Consider the following 25702-nt stretch of genomic DNA (forward strand, 5'->3'; position numbering starts at 1 on the left):
AAATCACCCCCCCCCCCCCCCCCCCCCCCCCGGCCCCCCGGCCCCCCCGGGGGGGGGGGGGGCCCCCCCCCCCGCGGGGAGATGCTCGGGTCCTGCAAATCTTTAAGATTCTCAGCTCCCCTCTCACCCCCTCCTCAGGCCCCAGGCAGCCCCGGGGCATGCTGGGAACCCGGCCTGGGCTCTGGGCCAGGTTGTGGGGGGGCGGGGGCAGCCTCCTCCCTTCCCCTTCCTCCCCACCTTGGCCTGACTCTCGCCCCCGCCTGAGGGTCTGGGAGGTTGGGAAGGAGGGAAGGGGGATGAGAGCCGGACCGACTCTGGCCCCCCATCTCCTCCTTGCCTCCTCCGCCCCCTTCCCGCCTCTCCTCCCCCTCCTCAGCAGGTCGCTACCCCAGCCCTGGGCCCCTTCTCCAACCACCCCCACCCCACCCCCAGCTCCAGACCTGGCTCTGAGCTGTGAGGGGGAGGGAGAGAGGGAAGGAGAAAGACAGAGAGAGAGAGAGAGAGAGGCGAAGAGAGAGGCAGAGAGGGGGCGAAGGAGAAGGGAGGGAGAAAGAAGGGGGTGGGAAGGAAGGGAGGAAAGAGACAGAGGGAGACAGAGATGGAGAGAAAGGGAGAGGAGAAGGGAGACGGCCAGAGACAGAGACATTGAGGGAGAGAGAGACTGAGAGCATGAGAGACAAAGAGAGAGGGAGGGAGGAGGACAAGGGAGGAGGAAGAAAGACAGAAGGGAAAGAAAAAGAATAAGGAAGGAGCAAAGAGGGAGAGGCCATCTGCGAGGGAGCCGGAACCAAGGAGGGGAGAAACAGACTGAGCGAGGCCGAGAGAGAAGGCCGGGAGCGGGGAATGAGCAATGCGGGGCCGGGAGAAACAGACGCAGAAGGAGGTAGAGGCCAGGTGAGCTGGGAGCTGGCACGGACACCAGGCGCAGCAGGAACAGACAGCAGGAGGACACTGCCAGAAAGATGGAGCTAGAGCGAGGGCCAGACAGAGCTGGGCGGAGGGACCGACCTGCCGCCTGCAGGTGCACAGACGGGCTAAAGGTTAGCCCTCGGGCGGGGAGGCTGGGTGCCCGCGCCCCGCAGCCTACCAGGCCCGGCCCCTCCCACTTGCTCTGGCCCAGCCTCCCCCCTCGTGGGGCGGTGCGAGGCGGCCTTCTCACCCGCCCAATGGGGGGGAGCCGACAGCACCTTACTAGGCCTGGGGCAGCGTTAGCGCTCAGGGATCACAGCTGTCATCATTATAAACGATGGGAGGCCAAAAGAAGACCTGAGAGAGGGGAAAAATATCCAGAGACGTTCCAAGGTTTCATATCCCCGCCTCCGCCCTAGTCCTGGATTCCAGAATCTGACAGGTAGGTAGGGAGCTGCTTGCCCAAGGGGCCCAACTCCAAAACAGGTGAGGCTCCCTCTGACTCTGCATCCGGGAAGCCAGGCCATGTCTTCCCCAGGGAGGCAGGCCTGGCTGGACTCCCGGGTCTGAGGGAGGAGGTGGCTGGGGGGGCCTGGATTCCAGGGCCCTTTGAGGAGGAAGGGACTAGGGGCCTGAACTCCTGGGTCCCTGCTGAGGAAGGGGCCGAGGGACTGATTCCTGGGTTCCTGGGGGAGGAGGGGGCCGGGGGCCCGGATTCCTGGGTCCTGGCACCCACCCGTAGAACCGACCTTGCGGGGCCTTCGCCGCACACAAGCTCGAGTCTGTGGGTCCGTGTCGGGGGCTCACCATCGCGGCTGGGGTCTTCCCGGCCCTCCCCGCCCTCCCTGGTCCTCCTGGCCCCCATCTGTCCGTCCATCCGTCTGTCTGTCCACCTGCCGCGCCCCCCGGGCTGAGGTAGGAGGTTGTATAGTTGAGGAGGACACCCACGGAGATCACTATACGGCCTCCTAGCTTTCCCCAGGCTGCGCCCTGCACGGGACGCCCGGCGGGGACCCCAGCCCCGGACCGCTGCCCCATGCCGGGGGGGGGGGGGGGGGGGGGACCCTGGGTGGAGGAGCTGGGCTGTCTCTCCATCTCCACTGTGTCTCTGGAGTCTTCTGTGTGTCTGCACAGCGGCCTCTCAGACTCTGTCTTCATCTCTCTCTTACTGTGTTTTCTGGCATCCCTCCATGTCTCAGCTCCTGTCTCTCGGGATCTCACAGTATCTCTGTGCCATCTCCACTCTGACCCCACACCCCCACCCCACGCCAGCGCCTGTCAGGCCACCCCACGCCACACTGCCGGCCTCTGGGTCCCTGAGACCCTTTAACCTGTGAGGACATCCAGGGTCACAGGTGAGGTTCTTGGGAGCCTGGCGTCCGGACCAACCACAAGCCTGGGGACTGCCCACCTGACCCCTGGCCGCTCACACCCTTTCTCCTGGAAAACCCAGAGCTTGACGTGTGGCCAGCCACAGAAATCCGACCTCTGACCCTAGACCACCTGCCCCTCCCCCCCCACCATGGTGACCTCACAAAGGCCACCAGCTTCTCCCCGGGCCTAGACCCTCCGCTATGGCCCCGCTGGCCCAAGACAGCGCTGTCCTGTGTGCCCTGGTGGCCCTCACCGTCTTCAGGGCCCCCGCCTGGGCCTGTCTGATCTGCTTCACATCCTATAAGGAACGCACCCGCATCTGCCAGATCTTTGCTGGTATACAGGGCCCCGAGCTGGAGAAGTGTCAGGAGGCATTCAGCAGCGCCTTTGCGGACCTCGCCGACATTGAAATCAGTGAGGAGACCTGCCACTCTCCTCCGGGGTCCTGGGGGGTATGTGCAGGGAGGGCCCCGAGCGCCTTGAGAACCACTGGGATTCACACAGAGAGGGGATGGTGGGGGCAGACTTAGAGCAGGATGGAGAGTGAGGGGCAGACTCGGGGGAGGGCAGACACTTGGGGGGACAGACCCAGAAGGGGATAGTACAGACATGGAGGACAGACTCAGGAGAGGATAGAGATGGGGGGATAGACTCAGAGAGGGCAGGATAGCAGTGGGGGGGGGGGCGGACAGAGACTCGGAGACAGAAGGTATCTTAGAGAGACAGAGAATCTCCACACTTCGGACGTGGTGTTGAGGGGACTGCTTTTCCCAGCCTCTGCCCTCCGCCCTTCCTCCCAGACTACGATGACAGAAGCCATCTGCATGACGCCTTCACCCAGATGACCCACTCTCTCCAGGAGATAGCTGCCGCCCAGGGTGAGTGGGGTGGGGATGGTCTGGCAGATGTGGGTTGGAAGCCCCCAAGAGGTAGATGTGTGTGCGCGGGGCGGGGCGTGGGGGGCAAACGTGGCAGATGCTGAGGCGGTGCCATAGGCTGAGGGAGCCCGATTATCTGTCGGGAAGAAGGGACGGCCGGATGCTGGCAGGGAGGTCAAAGAATAGTGCAGAAATGACCTCGAGTCTGAAGCCCGGTCGGGAGCAGGCAGAGCCACCTGGCTGTGTGGCTCCCCCTCTTCCTGGCTGTGAGGTTCTGGATGTGTTGCTGCCTCCCTCGGGGTCTCAGCTCACCCACCTGTGCAGCGTGGTGAGCGGGAGAAGCCTCCCGACCAGACAGACCTTGAGGGTGGGAGGGAGGAGGGAGGCCTGAGCACTGTTCGCAGCAGGAACTGGCCAGCTGGGGGTCCAGGGCTCAGGGTTTATTTCTACATCTGCAGTTAGGCCTTTTGTTTTTTGCTCTTGCCCACCAAGCTTTCTGACAACGACCCTGAAAGATGGGGAGGTTCCTGTCCACCCAGGGGGTATCTGGGGAGGGGGTGAGCGTGGATAAGACTTCAGCTACAGACCCCCAAAGCCCAAAGAGAGGCCTGGGCAACTCAGAGCTGGGGTGGGGGGAGGGGCTCAGGACTCCAGAAAACACCTTTTCTCCCCACGTAGACCACCTCCTCACAGAAGTTTCTGAAAAGAGCCGGAACGAGTCCCGTTCTGCACGTAAAAGATCTCCCCCTAGAGCCGTGTGTGGGACAGACTGGAGTGGGGGAGACAGTGGAGGCTGGGAGGCCCGAGGCGGGGAAGGGCTGTGACGGTGCAGGAGAGGACACGGGCGCAGATGAGAGTCCGGAGCAAGAGGGACAGGGGGTGGGTCTGATGGGCTGTTCGGGGAGTTGCAAGATAACGGACAGCACCCGGGGTCCCCATGCGAGGGTGGGGGCTGGGTCATCCCTGGAGACGGGGAGTCCGGGCAAAAGAGCAGGAGTGGGAGTAGGTGGTGAGCTGGGCTAGGATGTAGTGACCGTGAGGGACGCAGGAGACATCCAGGAGGCAGCTAGACACATGCGTCCAGGGTTTAGCTGCAAGGTCAGGGAGACTGGAGACTGTCCTGAAGGAGCAGGGCTATGAGTGGGGAAAGGGCAGGCTCAGCTCTGGGCGCAGCAAGATCCTCTGGGGTTGTGTGGGGGACAGACCAGAGGCCGGGAGAAGCTGGGGCAACATAAGCGACAAGTTTCTATTGAATGTGCCGGAAACAACACTGAGGACATAGCCGTGACCAGAACTCCAAACCACTAGCCCTCAGGTTGCTTGTATTGGGGGCGGTGGGAGGCACAGACAATGAATGTAATCAGTGAAATTCTATAGTGTGTCAGTTGGTAATCCAGGATATGGAGGGGAACAGAGGACAGAAAGGGAACAGGGTGCCCCATGAGATGATTATTTAAAAAAAATGTTAATGTTTTTATTTATTTTGGAGGGAGAGAGAGACAGAGCACGACCGGGGGAGGGGCAGAGAGAGGGGGAGACACAGAGTCTGAAGCAGGCTCCAGGCTCCGAGCCGTCAGCGCAGAGCCCGACACGGGGCTCGAACTCGCGAACCGCGAGATCATGACCTGAACCGAAGTCAGATACCCAACCGACTGAGCCCCCCAGGCGCCCCGTGGGGTGATTATGTCACGTAGGTTGGTCAGGGGAGTTGCAAATTAGAAGATGCGGCTGAGCAAAGATGTGCATGAGGTGACAGAGCCATGCAGGTGGTCTGGGGGAAGAGCCAGCACAAGGGGCTGGAGCGGAGGGAAAAAGCGAGAGATGAAATCAGAGGCTTCGAAGAACCACATCCTGTAGGACCTCGTAGGCCAGTGGTTGTCAAGCTCCCGTGGATGTCAGAATCACCCGGGAGCCGGTTAAAATGCAGACACCTGGGCCCCACCTCCATTTCGGACCAGTAGGTCTGAGGCAGGGCCAGGAAGCGCACATTTCCAACAAGTTCCCAGGTGATGCTCCAGGAACACACTTTGAGAACCGTTCTTGTGGGCCCTTGAACTGACTTCAGTTTTTGCTCTCGAGACGGGAGCCACGCTGGAGGATTTCAGGGAGAAAGAAAGAGACGGTATCTGACTGAGGCCATGTAGGCCAAGGGCAAAAGCAGGGCAACCACTGAGAAGGCCAGCGGTGTTTGGACCAGCTGTAGTGGGCCAGGTGGGCCAAGACGAGGGTTGGGCCTGCGCGTGGAAGATTAGGAAGGTCAAGGATGTGACCGTGCCAAACGTGCCCCAGACATGGGAGGGGCCGTGTCTGCGGTTACACATGTTAATTATCCTCCTCAAGGACATCTCCATACCGGCCCTGTGAGGTGGGGTTTTGTGGCCCCATTTTCTAGATGGGGAAGCTGGGGCCCGGCTAGACTTTCTGTCCTGGACGGACCCAGGAGATGCTGGATTGGGTGTGTGCAGGGTGAGGCGGATGGAAAGGGCAGCTCCAGGTCTCCGGGACGGAGGACCCAAGAGATGGACACGCTGAGTCCGAGAGGCTCTCCGTGGTGGCAGGTGATCCTGTTTGCATATAAAAACCAGGGAGTGGATGGCATGGTGTAGAGAAGGGAGGTATGCCACAGGTCATGGAGCTCAACCACCTGGGTTGAAGTCTAGCTGTGTGACCTCGGGCCACCTTCCTAACTTCTCTGTGCCTCCGTTTCCCCATCTCAAACCTGGAGGTGGTCGATAACGAGCAGCTGACCCGTCCGTAACACTCGCCGTGTGCCATCCGAAGCGCTTACAGACATTCTGTCACGCGGCCATTAAACGGCACATCGTTTGGCGTGGGGACGCCCTCTATATTGTACGGCATTAAATCTCGCCCCAGCCCTAAGAGGCAGGCGCTGATATTGTCCCCGTCTTGCAAACCGGGGATCAGGAAAGCTAAATATTTGGCCAAGGTCACATAAGGAAGAGGGCTGGAAATGGATGTCTCAGCTGTGACATTTCTACTTTCCAAAGCCATCTCCACCAATCGCCAATCCACCATCCAGCCGTAACTTTGGGAAAAGCCACAAAACCTTACAGTTTGGAGGCCCTTGCAAGGGTCAAAACTCCCAACACCCGTAACAGATGGATGAGCTGGGACTCAAACCCGGATGGTCTGAAACAGCTGAAGTTCCTACGGATACGCGCTTTTTTTTTTTTTACATGCACCTTTTTTGGGGAGACTTTACAACATCTACCCACGCCCCCTTGTGGCTCACTTGAGACGACCTCCACCCCTCTGCCTCTGGACATTTCACTCTATCCCTGTTTTATTCCCATGATTTACTCGATCGATACAGCACGCACACATACCCTGGGCATGGCTCACTTGCTATATCCCACACTCATCCTCCCTGTGAGTCACTTGGTTTGGCCCAAAGATATTCCTTGGATGACGACTCCAACATCCTGGCCTCTCATTTGAGCACCCCACTCTGACCACATCCTCCTGATCATCCTGCCGTCTCCAGACCACACATCTGCCCTGTGACCAAGGAGAGACACCTAAGTCCTTGACCCCTCATTCTGAACCCACTTCCTGGCTTCAGTGCCCCCCTCTCCAATTTATACCCAAAGGTCACCATGTCAGCCACACTTGGCAATATTTTCCATTTTTATATGTCTTAAATCACAGAGGAACAGGGCCCCTGGGTGGCTGGGTTGGTTAAGCGTCTGACTCTTGACTTCAGCTGAGGTCTCGATCTCAGGATTGTGAGGTCAAGCCCCGCGCTGGGCTCTGCGCTGGGCATGAAGCCTACTTAAAAAAAAAAAAAAAAAAGTCACAGAGGAATGTGCAACAGCTTAAGCAAGCTAGAAGTTTATTTCTCCCGTGTAAAAGAAGTCTTGAGGTAGGCACTTCAGTACGGCAGCACCATTTCGTCTTGGGGACCCAAATCCCTTCCGGCTGCCTGCTTTACCATCCTAGGGTGGAGCCCTTATCTTCGTGGTTCTGCATGACTGCTAGAGCTCCGGCCATCCATCCAAGCTTCAGGCAGCAAAATGGAGAAAGGGGAAGGATTGACAAAATGTGCTGTGTCTCTTTTGAGACTCTGTCCTATGAACTTGGTTATAGGACCACAACCGGGTCACATGACTGCAGCTACAAGCAGCAAGGGCTGTTGAGAAATCTAGCCTTTTAGCTGGGTGGTTGGCGGGGCCGGGGGTGCTTTCCCAGCCGAAATGCAGTGTGATGTTACTAAAAGAGATATTTGGAGGCAACTAGCAATCCCTGTGTGTTAGCTTGCTGGAGTTGCTATAACAAAGTGCCGTAAACTGAGTTGCTTAAACAACCGAAAGGTATTTGTTCACAATTCTGGAGGCTAGAAGTCCAAGATCAAGGCATCAGGGTGAGCAGGGCTGGGTCCTTCTGAGGCCTCTCTCTTTGGCTTGTAGATGACCATCTTCTCTTTTGCTGTGTCTTCACACGCTCTTCCCTTTGTGTGTCTGTGTCTAGCTTTCCTCCTCTTACAATGCCATCAGTCATGCTGGATCAGGGTCCACCCTGATGACATAATTTTAACTTAATGACCTCTTCAAGGCTGTACCTCCAAGTACAGTCACAGTCCGAGGTACTCGGGGTTAGGACTTCCGCATACGAATTTGGGAAGACTGCATACAATTCAGTCCATAACACCTGCCGCATTTCTAATTTCCAAAGCCATCTCCACCAATCGCCAATCCACCGTCCAGCCGTTCACTTTGGGAAAAGCCACAAAACCTTACAGTTGGGAGGCCCCTGCAAGGGTCAAAACTGCCAACACCCACAAGGACGGAGAAAGAAAGCGTAAAAGGGGGGTAGGAACGAACAGAGACTGGAGACCACAGAGGAGGGTCAGGTGCATGCCCTGTGTAGAGCAGGTAGCCGCCCCTAAGCTGTAGTTACTTGCCCCCTCACAAAAACACAGCCTCTGTGTTGCACCTCTTCCAAATGTTTTAAAAGAAATGCCAAACGTTTTATGTGACTTTCCCAAATTTTACATGCTGGCAACTGGTTAATTTTTAAAAATAAATTCCAGTCCAAATATAACACATGCAAGAGATGGACTGGAGCCACAGGCCACCGGTTGTGGTCGCCATTCCAGCTGGATCCTGGAATTCATTCTACACGTACTTACTAAGACTCAGGGCCCTCCCCTGGGTTCTGGGGATACGGCACTGAAGAACGAAGAACAATGTGTTTACGAACTTAACAGTGTACACACTTACATGATTGCTGTATATATAAATTATGTAAGGGGGCACCTGGGTGGCTCAGTCGGTTAAGTGTCCGATTTCAGCTTAGGTCATGGTCTCGCGGTTTGTGATTTCGAGCCCCACATCGGGCTCTGTGCTGACAGCTCAGAGCCTGGAGCCTGCTTCAGATTCTGTGTCTCCCTCTCTGCCCCTTCCGTGCTTGTGCTCTCCAACTCAAAAATAAACATTACAATTTTTAAAATAAATTATATAAATACATATCATTCTAAACTGAGAACTCTAAATGGAATGAATGGAACACTTCGGGAGACAAAAATAGGGAACTGGATTAGATCTGTGGTCAGGGAAAACCTCGCAGGAGACGACATGAGGTCGGAGATGAAGGATGGGCAGGAGTAGGGGGAAAGATGTGTTAGAAACAGAAGCCAGCATGTGCAAAGGCCCTGAGGTGCTAGAGAATATGGTTGTTTTCACACTAGGGGAAATGATAGGTGGGCACGATGGAATAGAGAGCCAGAGGAAAGTAGCCAGACCATGTAGGGGTAATAGGACTTGGTGAGGGATTTGATCTTTATCTTCCCTTTCCCCCCTCAATAAGATCAACACAGGATGCAGAGGGGTTCCATTGGAGAGATAGTCCTGGGGCAGATGGAAGGACATCTGGGGAGTCGTCAGGCTTCCAGGCAGACGGGGTGGGAGGAGGTGAGAAGAGGGGGTGCAGTATATACTAGACACGTAGGGACGGGAGGGGCTGAGGAAGGGAAGGGTCTTTTCTACAAGGCCCCCCTCCATTCCCCAGGCTCCTTTAACGTTGCTTTCCCTGATGCTGCCGAGAAAATGCGGAAGGTCGTTATGAAGCTTAAAGGAGGTAAAAGAGGCTCCAGTTCCTTCCCTTAGGCGCGACACACACGATTAGAAAATTCCTGAGCCAGCCATCCTCTCCCTTCTGCCCAGTCCCTCTGAGCCGCTGCCCTCGGTGGGTCACGCCTGACACAGCCTCTCCCCCTGCCAGGACCACTCTGGATGTGGTCCCCGCTTCGGTGGAAGGTTTCCTCTCCAGCTAGGACCCCTTCTTGGGATGGTTCCGTCCCAGATTGGCCTGGGCCGCTCCCTGGATCTGCCGGCGCACTCTGACATTTCCTTTCCAAGTGGACCCCCTCAGTGGGGGAATTCTAGCCTAGCCAACACCTCTACTCTGAGCCCGCTAGTTAGGCCCTGTCCCTAAAACAATCGCCCGGGGTCTGGCCCCGCTCCCTCAGTGGAACGCACTGGGGTCCGCCCAGCGCCCTTAGAAACAGCATGCCTGGGCCTGACGTTACTGGAATGCAGCAGGCCTGGCCCCGCCCCCTAGGTGGGCGGTGGCAGATCAGGCCTCGCCCCTGGATCGCCCGCGGCAGGCCTGGCTCCGCCCCCTAGGTGGGCCGCGGCAGGCCTGGCCCCGCCCCGTAGGAGGAAAGCATCTGGCCCAGTAACATCCCCTATGGGAGCTCCAGATGGGCACTTCCAGGCCCTCCAAGGTAGTTATGTCTCTCTCTCCACAGCCCAGGCCTGCGTCCCTCCCTGCGGTAAGCACCTCATTCAAAGCTCAGAATTGAGGGGGCAGGGAGGTGGTCGGGATCGAAACCTGGGTGGGCGTCGGGTCCGAAGGAGGCCAATAAGAGCCCTGGAGAAAAGTAATAAAACCAGGTATTGCTCACACACCTCATATAAGGCGGGCCTGAAAGCAAAAACAAGCCAATAGGAGTCCTAGAGGCCGGAGAGTGTGGCGAGTCGGCCAGTGAGCGCAGGGAAGGCGGCGCCCAGGGCCTGTCTGGCCGATAGAGCCCGGAGGCTTAACAGACCTTAAGTTGGCCAAAGGGACCCCGGCTGGGGAACGCAGACGGAGCCCAGGTGCACGCTTCGGTCCCACAGGGTTCCAGGATGTCGCCCGGCGTTTCCTCTGCTACGGGTGCTACTCCAAGGCCTGCAACTTCCCGCTGGACTGCCCAGGTGAGAGGCGGGGCCTGGAAGGAGAAGAAACGGTACGAACTGGAGAAACTAGAGCTGAGCCGGGAAGGGAAGCGGCCGCACGGGGGAGGGCCCGGATGGTGACGCGGACATGTCTTCAGTTCAGGACTTGACGGTGACTCGGGGTCAGCAGGCTAAGTTCTCCTGCACTGTGAACTTCCAACTGCCTAAGGAGGAAATCACCTATTCCTGGAAGTTCGCAGGAGGAGGTGTGAGTCGGAACGGGGCCAACGCGAAGGGTTTAGGAGGCGGGTTATGCTTCTCTAGAGGATGGGGGGGCGGGTCAGCACTGGGGGGTGGGACTCGAGGGAGCTCGGTCTAGATTCACGTTTCGTGCAAGGGGACGGTCCCAGGATTTAAAAGTGGAGTCAAGGTTCAGGAGGGTGGCTTACGTGTAAGGAAGGATTTAGGGCCGGAGAGTGAGTACGGCGCCCAAGAGGCGGGGTTATGCGTGGAGGCGGGGGGGGGGGGTGGGGGAGGTCCGCTAAAAAGGGATGAGGGGTGGGGCCAAGGCTCGAGAAGGCGTGGTCTAGTTCGGGGTCGGGACTCGAACGTTCTGGTTTGGCGAGACGCTTGCAGGGGGGAACCTGACCCAAGTTAGGGCAGGGCTCCGCTCCTCCCACCGCTTCAGCCCGAGCGTCCCTTAGCTCCGGACGCAGGACCAGTCCTACTTCCGAGACATCCCGCGGGCCCAAGGATACCTGGCGCGGATCCGGCCGGTGCAGCCCACGCACAGCGGGACCTTCTCTTGCTCCATCCTGCACGACCAGCGCCCAGTGGCGCGGCTCTACTTTTTTCTTAACGGTGCGCGCGGGGCTGCGCGAGGGGGCGGGGCTGCGCGGGGCGCCGGGAGCGCGCCCGACTGACGTGCTCGCCCCCGCAGTGACCAGTGCGCCCCCGCGTGGGGAGATCGAGCTGCAGGTCTCCTTTCGGAAAGTGCTGCGCTGGGCGCCGAAGGAGACGGAGACGTTGGAACCATGGAGGCCAAGCCTGGGCGAGCTGCTGGCCAGGCCCGAGGCTCTGACGCCGGGCAACCAGTGCCTGCTCGCGGCCCTCGCAGCCGTAGCATCAGCCAGTGCGACCCTTACGGTGTGGTGAGTCCCCGGGACCCTGGAGTGCCAGCATCCGCTCTCCTTCCTCAGACCTGAGTGTCCGGCACCCTCGTACCCAGGAGTCCAGGCCACCATCCACCTCCTCCCTCAGACCCGGGAGTCCAGACCTCCAGCCCCTTCTCCCTCAGACCCAGGAATCTAGGCTTCCAGCCCCTCCTCCCTCAGACCCGTAAGTGCAGGTCCACGGCCCCCTCCTCCCTCAGATCCAAGAGTTCAGGCCTTATCCACCTTAGGGACTCAGGCTTCCAGGACCCCAGTATCTCATCCCCAACCCTGCCCCCCAACACAAAATGCCTCCTTGTTTCCCTAGGGTATTTTTTCGATGGTACTTCAAGGGCAACTAACAAAGGTATCTTTTTCTTACTTCCTTGTCCTGTTTTCATCCCTAAAATAAAGAATGTCTTTCCGCTCTCTAGATTCTTTCCATCTTTGAAGGGGGTCAGTACCGTCGCAGGTAGCAGGAGAGGCAGCGTACCCCAGATACGTTCAGGCGGATAGGCTCCTAATGACGGGAGTATGTAGAGGTGTCACAGTGCAAGGGCCTGTGCTGAGGGCTTTAGGTGCAAGCCCAGACCCTTCCCGGGATTTCTGGCAGTCTCTCTGACATTGCAGCCTGCAGAAGACACCCTCAAATAGAGTCCTTGATGTCTCCTTGAAAGCCCGTGCCTCCCTGAGGCTTTCCTGCTAAAGGCGCCCCCGTCCACCCAGCTGCTCCCCCAGAAACCTAAGTTTAATTCCTCCTCCTCTCCGGTTTTCATGCCTGAGCCTCTTTAACTCCTAAACATCTTGTGCAGCTGCCCTCTCTCTGTGGTCCCAGTCACCATCATCTCTTCCCTGGATCACTGCAGCAGCATCCCCACTCGCCCCCCCTGCCTCGACTCGGCCCTGCCCCGCTGCAGTCCGTCTTCCACATAGCAGCCAGAGTAATATTTTAATGTATGTCAGATCAGGGGCGCCTGGGTGGCCTAGTCCGTTAAGGGTCCAGCGCTGGATTTTGGCTCGGGTCATGATCTCACAGCTCATGGGATCGAGCCCTACATCAGGCCCTGTGCTGACAGCATGGAGCCCTGCTTGGGATTCTCTCTCCCTCTCTGCTCCTTTCCCCTGTTCATGCTCTCTCTCAAAATAAATAAAGTTAAAAAAAATAAGTGTGTCAGATCAGGTTACTCCGGCTCAAAAGCCTTCAGTGGCTCCCTATTGCCTTGGGACAGAATCCAGTTCCTTGTCAAGGCCTCCAAGATCCCCCAGGCTCTGGTCCTTGATGATCGGGCAAGCCTTGTCCCACTCTTCCCCTTGATCTTTCTACCCCGCGGTTCGTTTGGCCTTTGCTTCTTCCTTGCGTTTGTCATGATTCTTGTCACTCTCTCCAGGACCTTGTTACGTGGCTAGTTAACCCATTTAGGGTTTCCTCTGAAAAGCCTTTACATGTATCAACCTATTTAATCCCCACGACAGCTCTGTGTGCCTGGCACTGTATTTGCCTGACTCTCTTTTCTTGTCCCCCCTCTTTACTCTCTATCCCCATGGGCCATTTTTTGGTCCTTGAACATACAAAGCTCGGTCCCATGTTCAGGCCTTTGCACGTGCTGTTTTTCATACTTGAAATGACTTTCCTGTGAACCGCACGAAGCTACCTCTCTCTCAGTGCACACGTCCCAGCCCAAATGCCGTCTTCTCTGACTACGCTCCCCCTGCATGGACATCCCCCTGTTTTAGCTTGTGCATAAGCACTCATTGGGACTTAATGTCAGCTTGTGTTTTTTATTTGGGTTTGCGTCCTCGCATGTGAAAGATAAGCTCCTTTTAGGCATCTACTCGTTCTTATTCACGGATATATTCCCCTTGACTCATTCGTTTAGAGAATACTTACTGAGTACTTCCTATGTGCCGGGCATTTTTAAGAGACTGTCAAGACAGCAATGAAGAAATCAGGACAGACAAAAGTCTGCACCCTCATGGAGTTTATGTCCTCACGTATGGTCAGACGATAAACAAAATGAAGCAAAAATGAGGCATGGATCAAGTCAGAAACAACCTGAGTGTGCCCAGCATCGGGGACATGGCCAGATGGCAGGGCGTCTGGAGCAGGACTTTAGGAAGTGGCTACGCAGTGAGGTCAGAGAGGATGTGAGGGGACCGGGTCATGCAGGACCTTGGCCACTGGAAGGTCTGCGTTTTCCTCTGAGATGAACGTTATGGGCAGTTTTTGAGGCAAGGAAGGTCATGATTTGATTCGATTTGCGTGGCTACTGTGTCGATACTACACCGTAGCGGGAAGGGTAGAAGCGGAAACCACTGTTTGGTGCTGTGATAACCTGGACAGCTTTAATCCAGGAAAGAGATCCGGCGTCAGGGACAAAGTGGTGACAGTGAGAGCAGTCGTTCTCCATCTGGCCTAAAGGTGGAGCAGTGGGGCTCGCTTGTGGATTGGAATGTTGGGTGTGAGGGGAAGAAAAGAGAAGGGGCAGGTGTCAATGGTCAGGGCAGCACCAACGTCCAGTAGAACCCTCTGCCATGATGGGAATGTTCTAGATGTGCACTGTCCATCGTGGTGGCTGCCAGCCACCTGCGGCCACGAAACAGCTCAAATGTGGCCAGTGCAACTGAGGAGCTAAATTTATAATCTTTTGTAGCTTTGATAATTTAAATTGTCCCTCATCTTTGAAAACAGTAGTCACAGAGGGACGTGTCTGGGCATCCTGGGTATAGTCTGGATCACACTCTTTGTTTACTTGACTAGGAGCGCCTGGAAGTCAGGCGCTGCCTCTTAATTCATTTCTGTATTTGCAAACCTGGCAAAGTGTGGAATTCAACTCATACTTGGTTAAGTGGGTCTGTGACTGATTGACTTTGTCAAAGAATGAGTGAATGAAAAGCAATCAAATAGTCCTATGTGGCAGGGGTTACTGTTGTGCACCACGCACACGGCATGAGCAGCTCTAAGGTAGGGGTTCTGTTTCTGGATATCGGTGCTGCTGGAGGGTCAGGTTTCCTGGGGATTAAGGGGGAGGCAGGGGAGGACAGATGAGGGGCTGGGTCTGGTTTTGAGGTGTCCCAAGTGGGAATGTCCTGGAGGCGGTTGGGGATACAAGTCTCGAATGCAGGGGTGAGGTCTGATCTGAACATACAAGTTCCAGAGTCCCTTTTCCAGGCAGGGAGCATGAACGAGGCATTCAGAGCCGTATCGCTGGATACACAGAGGAAACAAGTGTAGAAGGAGAAGAGAAGTGGGGAGGAGGAGGCTTCTCCAAGGCGAAGCAGTCTGACGCATTACGTGGAACCGAGAAGGAAAACGGAGAGGGAAAACCAGGCAGCGGTGGCATTCTGAAAGCCGGGCAAAGAAAGCATTTCAAGGAGAGTGACCACATGCTGCCACATCATGAAATAGGAGGCCTGAGAATTGGCCGTTGGTTTTAGCCACATGGACAGCACTGATGAACTTACCCTGAGCAATTTCTATAGAGCAATGGGGTGGGAGGTGGGGGAACCATGTGATTCGCATGGGTTTAAAAGTCAGCTGGGGCGCCTGGGTGGCGCAGTCGGTGAAGCGTCCGACTTCAGCCAGGTCACGATCTCGCGAGATCTCGCGTGATCTCGCGTGAGTTCGAGCCCCGCGTCAGGCTCGGGGCTGATGGCTCGGAGCCTGGAGCCTGTTTCCGATTCGGTGTCTCCCTCTCTCTCTGCCCCTCCCCCGTTCATGCTCTGTCTCTCTCTGTCCCCAAAATAAATAAACGTTGAAAAAAAAATTAAAAAAAAAAAAAGTCAGTGGGAGGCAACATTAGTCATCAGGGAAATGCAAATCAAAACCACAGTGAGATACCCCTTCACACCCCCGGGAAGCTATAATCAAAAAGCCAGGTGATAACAAATGTTGGTGAGGATGCGGGGAAATCAGAGCCCTCATACTGCGCTGGTGAGAATATAAAATGGGACAGTCACTGCGGAAACCACCTGGCAATAAATTACACGTAGGATTACCCTGTGACTCAGCAACTCCACTCCTAGAGAATTCCACCCGAGAGATGTTAACCTGTGTGTACACAACAGCTTGAATGTGAATGTTCATAGCGTTATTCACGACAGCCCCAAAATGGAAACATCCCAGATGTCCATCAACTGATACATGCATCAGCCAAATGCGATACATCCCTACAGTGGAATGTCATTCGGCCCTGAAAAGGAAAGAGCCACCGATACATGCAACAACACAGGTGAACCTCAGAAGAAGTCTGTCGCGAAAGACCCATATCGCGTGATCCCATCTGTGTGAAATATCCAGGAGAGGCGAATCTGTAAGACAGTAGATTATGGTTGCCTGGGGTGTGGAGGTGGATCCAGAATGAGTGCGTGAGGAATGCAAGTGACTCCCAGTGGGTATGGGGTTCCTTTTTGGGGGTGATGAAAATGTTCAAAAATCAGATGACGGTAATGGCTGCACACGTCTATTGAATTATACACTTACACGGCTGAACTTTGTGGAAACTGGAGACAAATATAAACAGCCCTCAAGGAGTTTTGTTGTTAGAAACGAGACAGTTTGGGGTGCCTGCAAATCTTGATCTCAGGGTTGTGAGTTCAAGACCCACTGGGGGTAGAGATTACTTTTTAAAAAATCTTTTTTTTTTTCTTTTCTAATTTTTTTTTTTTTCTTCAACGTTTATTTTTTTTGGGACACAGAGAGACAGAGCATGAACGGGGGAGGGGCAGAGAGAGAGAGGGAGACACAGAATCAGAAACAGGCTCCAGGCTCTGAGCAGTCACCACAGAGCCCGACGCGGGGCTCGAACTCACGGACCGCGAGATCGTGACCTGGCTGAAGTTGGACGCTTAACCGACTGCGCCACCCAGGCACCCCTTAACAAATCTTTTTAAGTTTATTTACTGATTTTGAGAGAGAGAAAGCACGAGTGGGGGAGGAGCAGAGATCGAGGGAGAGAATCCCAGGCAGGCTCTGCACTGCCAGCACAGAGCCTGATGTGGGGCTCGAACCTACAAACCGCGAGATCATGACCTGATCCAAAGTCGGGCGCTTAACCGACTGAGCCACCCAGGTGCCTAGGGGTAGAAATTACTTTTTTATTTTTATTTTTATTTTTTTTATTTAAAAAAAAATTTTTTTTTCCAACGTTTATTTATTTTTGGGACTGAAAGAGACAGAGCATGAACGGGCGAGGGGCAGAGAGAGAGGGAGACACAGAATCGGAAACAGGCTCCAGGCTCTGAGCCATCAGCCCAGAGCCCGACGCGGGGCTCAAACTCACGGACCGTGAGATCGTGACCTGGATGAAGTCGGACGCTTAACCGACTGCGCCACCCAGGCGCCCCTATTTTTATTTTTAAAATTTTTTTAAAAACATTTTATTTTTGAGAGACAGAGCGTGAGTGGGGGAGGGTCAGAGAGAGGGAGACACAGAACCCGAAGCAGGTTTCAAGTTCCGAGCTGTCAGCACAGAGCCCGACGGGGGGCTCGAACCCACAAACCATGAGATCATGACCTGAGCCGAAGTCGGTCGCTCAACCGGCTGAGCCACCCAGGCGCCCCTGAGATTACTTTTTTAAAAATGAGTAGCTCAGGAGGAAATAGGAATAGGAAGGGAGTGTTAAAAATTCGAGTGATGGCACATTTGGATGCTGGTGGGAAGGACCCCGTGGGAAGGGAAGAATTGATGACGGTGAGCGCGTGGGAGATCTTTGAGTAGACAGACCAGACGGCATGAGGTCTAGTGCCTGAAGGGGTTGGCATCGGAACACAGAGGGTTCACCTGCAGTAGTGGGGGAAGGTGGCCTGTGTGGGCACAGAGGCAGTGGGAAGACGTGGGTGGGGACTGGAAGTCGTCTCGTCCAACTGTGTTTTCTCAGTGAATGGGAAGCAAGCCAAGGGTGAGATGCTAGGGGTTTGAGGAGAGACGGTACAAGTTCCCCTTGTTAGGAGCGGAGCGGAGCGGATGGACCAGGGAGACACCACCCACAGTGCCTGACAGTGTCCCCATGTAGTAGGTACTCCGTAAGTGTCTGTGAGTGAGGAGTTGAGAAATTTCACCCTCACACCTCTGAGCCATGGGATTAGTATCCCCGTTTCCCAGAGAACGGAGACTCCGAAGACGGAGGGAGGGTATCCTGCCTAGGTTCAAACAGGGGGGGGGGGGGGGGGGGGGGGGCGCCTGGGTGGCTCATTCAGTTAAGCAGCTGACTTCTGCTCAGGCCATGATTTCACAGTTCAGTTTGTCAGTCCGAGCCCCACATCGGGCTCTGCGCTGATGGTGCAGAGCCTGCTTGAGATTCGCCCTCTCCCCCTCTCTCTCTGCACCTACCCCCGCCCCGCAAATAAATGCATAAACAAACAAACAAAAAGCAGCTGGGCCACCTGGGTGGCTCAGTTGGACAGCCAACGTTTGGTTTCAGCTTGGGTCTCAATCTCACGGTTCCTGGGTTTGAGCCCCGCATCAGACATTGTGCTGACAGTGCAGAGCCTGCCTGGGATTCTGTCTCTCCCTCTCTCACCCTCCATAAATAAAACTTAAAAAACAAACAAACAAAAACAACAACCAGCTTGGGGCGCCTGGATGGCTCAGTTGGTTAAGCACTGGACTTTAGCTCAGGTCATGATCTCACCGTTCATGAGTTGGAGCCCCACATCAGGCTCTGTGCTGACAGCTCAGAGCCTGGAACCTGCTTGGATTCCTCTTTCTGCCCCTCCCCCGCTCATGCTCTGTCTCTCAAAAAGAAACATTACAGACCCACGAGTCTCCAACCTTCAAGCACACAGCCCCTCCATTCTCAAAAAAAAGGGGAGAGACTCAGAAGAAAATAAATAAAATTCTTTATTATGTCCTAATCACACAGTACAAATGGATATTAAATATGAACCGTGAGAAAGCAGACCCCAGGACAGCATACGGGGACCCCTGTCTCCCCCTGCCCCTAAAAATCCACACCCTGATCAATAAATACCCCTGCCCAAAGACCCCAAGTCCCAGCCCCCAAATAGTCCAGGCTGAAGAGTCTCGGGTCGACCCCCTCGCTTCACGGAGGACGACAAGCGAGGCCCAGAGAACCCGAGGCCGGCAAGTCCGTGGCTCCCGGGGTCCCCCGCACGCCGGGACTCACACCTGCACGCGGTAGCCGCCCGCCCGCCGCCGGCAGAGCCTCCGCACGCCCACCCAGTAGAGCGTCAGCATCACCACCCAGTACCCCACGTAGGCGCCGGCCCCTGCGGCCAGGTGCCGGGCCTCGGCGGCCCGCGAGGGGCCGCCCCAGTCGGCCCTGGCCTCCTGCACCACGCTGCGGACCAGGCCCCCCAGCAGCAGCAACGCCCAGAGCGCCAGCGGCAGCAGGGGCACGTAGTTGGCGGCCAGCTTCCGGCGGCCGGAGGTGCCCCAGCCGCTCTGGTTCATGGTGGCCAGCGCCAGGAACTTGGCGGGCAGGAGGCCGCACATGTAGAGCGGTGCGTAGAGCGAGAGCAGCACCATGCGCGGGCAGCCGCGCAGCCAGGCCGCGAAGGCCGCCTTGGCCAGCGCCACGCCCTGCACGCACAGCAGCACCCAGAGCAGCGCCCACGGGCGGCCGGCGTAGAAGAGCCGCAGCACGGTGGCCGCCACGAAGAAGGGGAAGAGGCCCGACACCACCGCCTCGTACGTCATCCAGGCGTGGTGCCGGTGCCACCAGAGCGCGTTGTACAGCCACTCGCGGAAGTACGACTTGGACCAGCGCGTCTGCTGGCTCAGCCAGCGCAGGAAGGAAGAGGGTGTCTCGGAGTAGCAGCGGGACCGGGATGTATACCTGCGCGGGAGGGACGAGGCGGGGCGTCAGCACGGCCCTCCCCGTGGCCGTGGCCGGGACAGAGCTCGGGGCCAGAAGAGGCCACTGCGGCGCGGCCACTGCGCTGTAAGCTTTCTCGGCCTCCCCGGGCCTCCGGTTCTCGTAGGCAAGATGCGATCCACGAGGATTCCCACCTAACAGGGCTGCCGTGAGCGCTGAATCAGGATTACCAGCCCGGTTACTCAATAAATATTAGCAGCTACTGCCGTTTTCACGGTGACTAATGCCACTACTGTCGTTACTAACAGCATTACAGTTACTGACCTATTACTAATGCTATCACTAATCTATTACGAAGACTCTAGCACTCACTACTATTGGCAGGCCTCACGGTGAGGCACAAGCCAGGCGACGTTCCCGCCGAAGGCAGCCGCCCAACGGGTTAGAGCTCAAGGGACCCATCAAGCCCCCTTCCCGTGGCCGCAGCAGACACCCTGATCGGTCCCCACCCAGTTTCCAGCTAAGCCCACGCAAGGCTAGAATCCCTCTTAGGGAACGTCAGCAGGTGGCCGCTAGCAGTCGGTTGGTTAGGAGGCGTCCAACTATTCTAGCCTCACGGGTATTACTGGACAGTGTCCGGTCTCCTTCCCCTGTGCAGCCTCCCTGCCCTGCCCTTGCCTCCTGCAGTCTGTACTCCGAACAGCAGCCAGAGGGATCCTGTTACCACAAGCAGCACCTCACCCCTCTGCCCGGAACCCTCCGGTACTTCAAAGTTCTCGAGTGGCCTACAAGCCTTTCGTAGTACGCCCGCCCCCGTGACCCTTCCGTCCTGCCCTGATGCGCTTCCCCCTCGCTAGGGCTCCAGCGGCACCGCTTCCAGCCTCTGCCTCTGCCCTTCCTGGGGCATCCTAGTTAACATTTCATTCCCTGCTCCCAAACACCCTATCCCCCCTTTTCCCGGACTATCCAACCGCACGGCATGTGCCATCATCCACGGATTTACTGTGTCCCCGGGTGTCTGTGAGCATGAATTCGTGTCTCTGCTGCATTCTTAGAGCTTCGAACATTGTAATGAGGGGCGCCTGGCTGGCTCAGCGGGAGAGTGTGGCTCTTGAGCACTGGGCCGAGCCCCACAATGGACGTAGAGATTACTTTAATAAATAAACTTAAAAGAAAATTGTTAATAAATACTTGCTGGGTGAATGAATGCATGGGTTCTCTTGATATACCCCACGTGCTCTCTGGCCCTTTCATGGGGTCTAGCTTGGTAGAATTCTTCCCCCCCCTCCCCACCCGAACTTGACCTGCTGGAAGATGTACTCCCCTAGTTTCATGGAATTACAACTCTTCTTGAAGCATGTGATTCTTCTCACTCACTCGCTCACTAGATCCCACTGTTTATCTCTTTCCCTTCCCACGTCACTGGGAGGAATGTGTGCCGCCCATGGTAGAGCCACCTTGCCCCGATCTCGTGTTGTGTCTCCTAGGTGGAATCCCCCGCCCTCACCTTGCCTCACTTGGTAGAGTCCACTGGGTCATGTGATCAATGGGATTGCCACCCCTGTCCCTTCTGGTGTCTTCCACTCTCCCCTAACGTCTCACTTGGTAGAGCCCACTGTGCGGCAAGGTATTTTGGGTTTGGGTAATTCCCAGCACACATACACACACACACACACACACACACACACACACACACACACACACACCACCCAAGCCCTCAGCTTACTTGGTGGCATAACCCATGCTGAGCATGCGGTTGGTGAGGTGCCGGTCATCCCCAAAGGTGCAGTGGGTGCCCAGGAACTTCTGGTTGTACCAGGCCTCAAGGAACTGCTGCAGGAGGTGGTTCCTGTACAGGCCTGGGTGGGGAGTACAGGAAGAGCATCAGCCTCTACTGTTGCCAATACTGTCCCCAATCCGATCTCCAACCCAACTCGCCTCCGATCCCAGCCCATCCTCCGCCACCTCAGTCCTGTCCTCAGCCCTACCTCCAGCCCTGATCCCGTTCTCAACACCGATCCTTCCTTAACCCTCTACCCTCAACCCCACACTGCAATCCTATGCCCAAACTTGCCCCAGTCCTGCCCCTGGCCCACACCTACATGCATTTTTGATGGTGAAGCCACCTCAACTCCATCCCCAAGCCCGTATCCATTCTCAGTCCTCTCCCCTACCCATCCCCATCCAAAAACCCATCACCAACCCCAGACTTGGCCCCAACCCTGTCCCTGACTCCAACCGCATCCCACCCCCTCCCCCAAGCCACCCAGCACCTATCCCCATCCACACCCTTTCTCCAACCCCACCAGACACCTGCCCACCTTCCAGTCTTATCCCTAATCCCAATTCCTGCTGCAGCCCCATCTCTGTCCCCAGTCTCAATCCCCTCCTCAACCCGTTCTGGCTCCCCTTCTCCCCCGCCACCCCACCCGTGGCCCTCCCAAGCCCTACCTCTGCTCACCTAGGGGACCACTGATGCAGGACACACAGTGGAAGTAGCTCTGACAAGCCCGCTCCACATTGAAGGCCACCCAGTACCGCAGGCTGCTTAAGAAGCTGACCCAGGAGTCCAGGGGGTTGAGGATCCGCACGTCCCCCCCAACAGCCCCCACCCGGGGGTCCTCGTCCAGCACCCGCACCAGCTCCAGGAGTGCCATGGGGTCCAGCCTCGTGTCCGAGTCACAAACCTGCGGAGCGGAAGGGGCTGGGATCAGGCCAGATCCTGAGGGGAGGACACCCAGGGGTGGGGAGCTGCTGGGACGTTCTACAGCCAATCTGAACATACGTTTGAATTTTGTCGTTATTTACAACGCCTAATCACATTTTAAGATGACTTCCTCCCCGAGACCCATTCCCCTGTATAACACCCTCCTCTGGTGTGTGGGTGAGACCCGTAATTTGCTTCTAACCCACAGAATATGGCAAAAGTGATGGGACACAACTCTCATGATTATACTACCTTGTATACAAATGGTAAAGGAGTTTTGCAGTGTAATTTATCCTTAATCTGTTGACATTTCCTGCGTAGGTCTGACCTAATCAGGTGAGCCCTTTGAAAGGGGGTCTAGAAGTCTGAGAGTTTCTCTTGCTGGTCTGGAAGAGGCAAGTTTTAGGACGGCAAGAACATGAATTCTGCCAACAAACACATGAGCTTGTTAGAGGCCCCGGGCCTTAGATAGGACCCAGCTGACACTGTGATTGTAGCCTGATGATACCGGGAATAGAGGATCCAGTAAGACTTTGCCCAGACTTTCCTGATTCATGGAAACTATGAGATAATAAGTGTTTTGTTTCCAGCGGCCAAATTTGTGGTAATTTGTTATGCAGTCATAGAAAACGAATGCAGTACATTAATGAATGAATTTCTACACTGAATGGATGAATGACTAATTGAGCAAATGAATATATTGAATAGATAAGTGGATGAATAAATGAACAAAGTAATCTCCACACTGAATGTCTCTACGTTCAATGGGTAAGTGAATGAATGAATAAATGAATGCACGGTCTCCCTATTAGATGGATAATGGATGCATGAACCGATGAGTAAAGGATAGAATTTCTTTTTTTTTTTTTTTAATTTTTTTTTTCAACGTTTATTTATTTTTGGGACAGAGAGAGACAAAGCATGAACGGGGGAGGGGCAGAGAGAGAGGGAGACACAGAATCGGAAACAGGCTCCAGGCTCTGAGCCATCAGCCCAGAGCCTGACGCGGGGCTCAAACTCACGGACCGCGAGATCGTGACCTGGCTGAAGTCGGACGCTTAACTGACTGCGCCACCCAGGCGCCCCTAAAGGATAGAATTTCTACACTGGATGAAGAAAGCAAGAAATCTCTACACGGAATGGATGAAAATACAGAAATAAGAGCTACCTGACTGGCTCAATCAGTAGAGCGTGCAACTCTTGATCCTGGGGTTGTGAGTTCGAGCCCCATGTTGGGTGCACAGATTACTTAAAAATAAAATCTTAAACAAGCAAACAAATAAATCTATATTAGATGCACAAATGAAAAAATCTTTAGACTGAGTGGATGGGTACATGGACGGATGAGTGAATGCATGAAGGAGAGTCTGCATCCAACAGATATATGAATGAGTAAAATGAATGATCTCCATATTGGAGGTGGGTGTAAGAATGTGTGATGTCAACTACACTTCAACTTAAAAAGAGTAGTGGGGCGCCTGGGTGGCTCAGTCAGTTGAGCGTCCGACTTTGGCTCAGGTCATGATCTCAAGGTCTGTGAGTTCGAGCCCCGCGTCGGGCTCTGTGCCCACAGCTCAGAGCCTGGAGCCTGTTCAGATTCTGTGTCTCCCTCTCTGCCCCTCCCCCGCTCGTGCTCTGTCTCTCTCTGTCTCAAAAAACTAAACATTAAAAAAAAATTTTTTTTTTAAAAAGAGTAGAAATGAAAGAAAGAGTATGCACTCGAGAATGAATGAGTGAAGAAAGGAAGGAATTAATGAATCGCCGCATGAACGAAAGCAACAAATGAGTCTGTCTCCCCGTAAGAATGAACGAGTGAAGGAAAGAATCGCTACTTTGAACGGATGAATAAGGGCAGTTGGAGGTTCACTCCGATCTCTGCACCGAAAAAGGATCCCAGAGAAGGGGCATTCCGAGTGTCAGGGGCACGGTGGGGAGGGGACGCCTTCCACTCACCTGCACGTAGTCCACCGAGTCGCCGAGCGCCTTGAAGGCGGTGTACATGACCTCGCGCTTGCCGCCCCAGCGCTGCGCCACGCACACGCAGCGGTGCGTCCTCACCAGCGCCTCCACCGCCAGCCGCCCGGGGTCCTCGGCCTCCACCTCCCGGTAGGCGCCCGCGCCCGCGCCCGCCGCGCCCGCCGCGGCCGCCGGCTCCCAAGGCCGGTGGTAGTTGCCGTCCCACACGTAGGTGGCGGGGTCCTCGTCGGCGAAGACCTCGCGGAACATGTCCACCATGTAGAGGTCCTCGGCGCGGTTGCCGTCCACCACCATGAGGACGCGCAGGCGCGCGCGCGGGTACTGCAGGGCGCGGGCGGACGCCAGGCACTGGCGCAGGTACGCGGGGTCCTCCTGGTACGCCGAGATGGTCAGCGCCACGCTGCGCGCCGCCGCCGCGTCCAGGGGCCCCCGCGCCGCTGCCCGCCGCGCCGCCGCCGCCACCCGCCGGTGCTCCAGGTACGCGAAGAGGCTCTGCGCCACCAGGTGCGCCGAGAGGAAGGCCCCGTACAGACCGAAGGCGAGGAGGCCGTAGCGATCGGAGGCCAGGGGCACCCCGGCGGCGTAGGCCCAGGTCATGAGGCCCAGGATGAGCAGCGCGAACGTGACGGTCAGCACCCGCCGGGCCAGGCCGGAGCAGTGGCGGGCGGCCGGGGTGGGCTTGGGCACGTCCTGCTGGGAGCGGGGAGAGGGGTAGCAAGGGAAGAGAGTTCTGAAATCCTCCTCCGGGAAGAGAAGACCTAGATCCACCCACGCCCCCCCCCCCCAACCCAACATAGCATCCCCATCCCCTTGTCGTTAAAAAAAAAAAAAAATCCCCTGGGTACTGCAAAGTTATTTGAAAATAATTGTGGCAAACAGCAAGGCTTAATGCCTGATTATATGCATTCTGGTACTTTTGTTTTCACATTTTCAACAGCTCTTCAATCCGTGAGGATTACACTCAAGGGAATGTCACAGGGGAACAGGGGTTCTCTCCCCGCCCCCCCTTTCTTATCTTAGTGGCACAGAACATAATCACTCATCTCACAATCAAAGGTTTCCTAGTGTTGATACAACCATCATCATTATCTAAAATATAATGCAGTTTGACATATATCAGGTACTGCTGTAAGCCTTTTACAGAAACTGTTTTGAGAGAAAGAGCCCAGGGTGGGGGGAGGTGAAGAAGGGAGGGCGACAGGATCAGAAGCAGTTCCACGCTGACAGCAGCAAGCCCCATGCTGGACCCAAACTCACAAAGGCAAGATCACGACCTAAACTGAGGTCCCAGTCTTAACAGACTGAAACCACCCAGGCGCCCCCAGAAACTAACTTATTTTAATCCTCCCAACAGCCGTAGGAATAGGTACTATTACTATTATCCCCATTTTACAGATCAGGTCACTGAGTCACAGAGGGGGGCAGCAACCTGCCCAAGGTCACACCTGGATAGCAGAGAAGCCAAGATTTGAACCTCAGGAATCTGGTCACTGAATCACCACCAGCTCATATACTGATTTTACTCTTCAGGAGAGGGTGAGGGGGGGACAAATAATGTTTACTGACACCATACACATGGCAAAACAGGACTGATCAGCCAGGAAGAAGGGCTCCCTCAAGGTCATGAAGCTCACAGGAGGAGGAATCTTTTCTCTGACTTCCCAAAGCCATGGCCACCTTCTCCAACTCCACTGCTCAGGTCTCCCCAACAGGGCCAAGTGCCCAGTTCATGTTGCTGGAAGAGCTCAGAAT

The 25702-nt window shown here is 55.7% G+C and overlaps 2 protein-coding genes and 1 long non-coding RNA gene across 12 annotated transcripts; 1 reads left to right on the top strand and 2 right to left on the bottom strand.

Annotated features, from left to right (window-relative positions):
- Positions 1–681: 681 nt before the first annotated feature.
- On the top strand, positions 682–12523 carry SPACA6 (sperm acrosome associated 6). 10 transcript variants are annotated; one of them, XM_040458106.1, is made up of 10 exons: positions 682–1351; positions 2109–2697; positions 3084–3161; positions 9189–9257; positions 9931–9954; positions 10301–10410; positions 10503–10607; positions 11044–11200; positions 11280–11490; positions 11898–12523. In XM_040458106.1, coding segments are annotated over exons 2-10 (969 nt in total). In that variant the 5' UTR covers positions 682–1351; positions 2109–2483; the 3' UTR covers positions 11899–12523. The 10 variants fall into 10 exon arrangements, with proteins under 10 accessions (XP_040314040.1, XP_040314041.1, XP_040314036.1 ...); XM_040458107.1 differs by having other exon boundaries at positions 11925–12523; XM_040458102.1 differs by having other exon boundaries at positions 11819–11923.
- Positions 6987–11208, bottom strand: LOC121019022 (uncharacterized). The gene is made up of 3 exons (XR_005785385.1): positions 11098–11208; positions 10231–10392; positions 6987–7697 (listed from the first exon to the last, which is right to left on the bottom strand). It is a non-coding gene; the product is annotated as an uncharacterized LOC121019022 (long non-coding RNA).
- A 5782-nt stretch (positions 12524–18305) lies between the features above and the next one.
- Positions 18306–25292, bottom strand: HAS1 (hyaluronan synthase 1). Its single transcript, XM_040458039.1, has 4 exons — positions 23927–25292; positions 21728–21953; positions 20993–21125; positions 18306–19287 (listed from the first exon to the last, which is right to left on the bottom strand). Exons 1-4 carry the CDS (start codon positions 24743–24745, stop codon positions 18612–18614), a joined length of 1854 nt encoding a protein of 617 aa, XP_040313973.1. The 5' UTR covers positions 24746–25292; the 3' UTR covers positions 18306–18611.
- Positions 25293–25702: the final 410 nt, after the last annotated feature.

Source organism: Herpailurus yagouaroundi, unplaced genomic scaffold (assembly GCF_014898765.1).
Source record: "Herpailurus yagouaroundi ecotype Mexico unplaced genomic scaffold, PumYag 220, whole genome shotgun sequence".
In the NCBI taxonomy this organism is placed as follows: domain Eukaryota; kingdom Metazoa; phylum Chordata; class Mammalia; order Carnivora; family Felidae; genus Herpailurus; species Herpailurus yagouaroundi.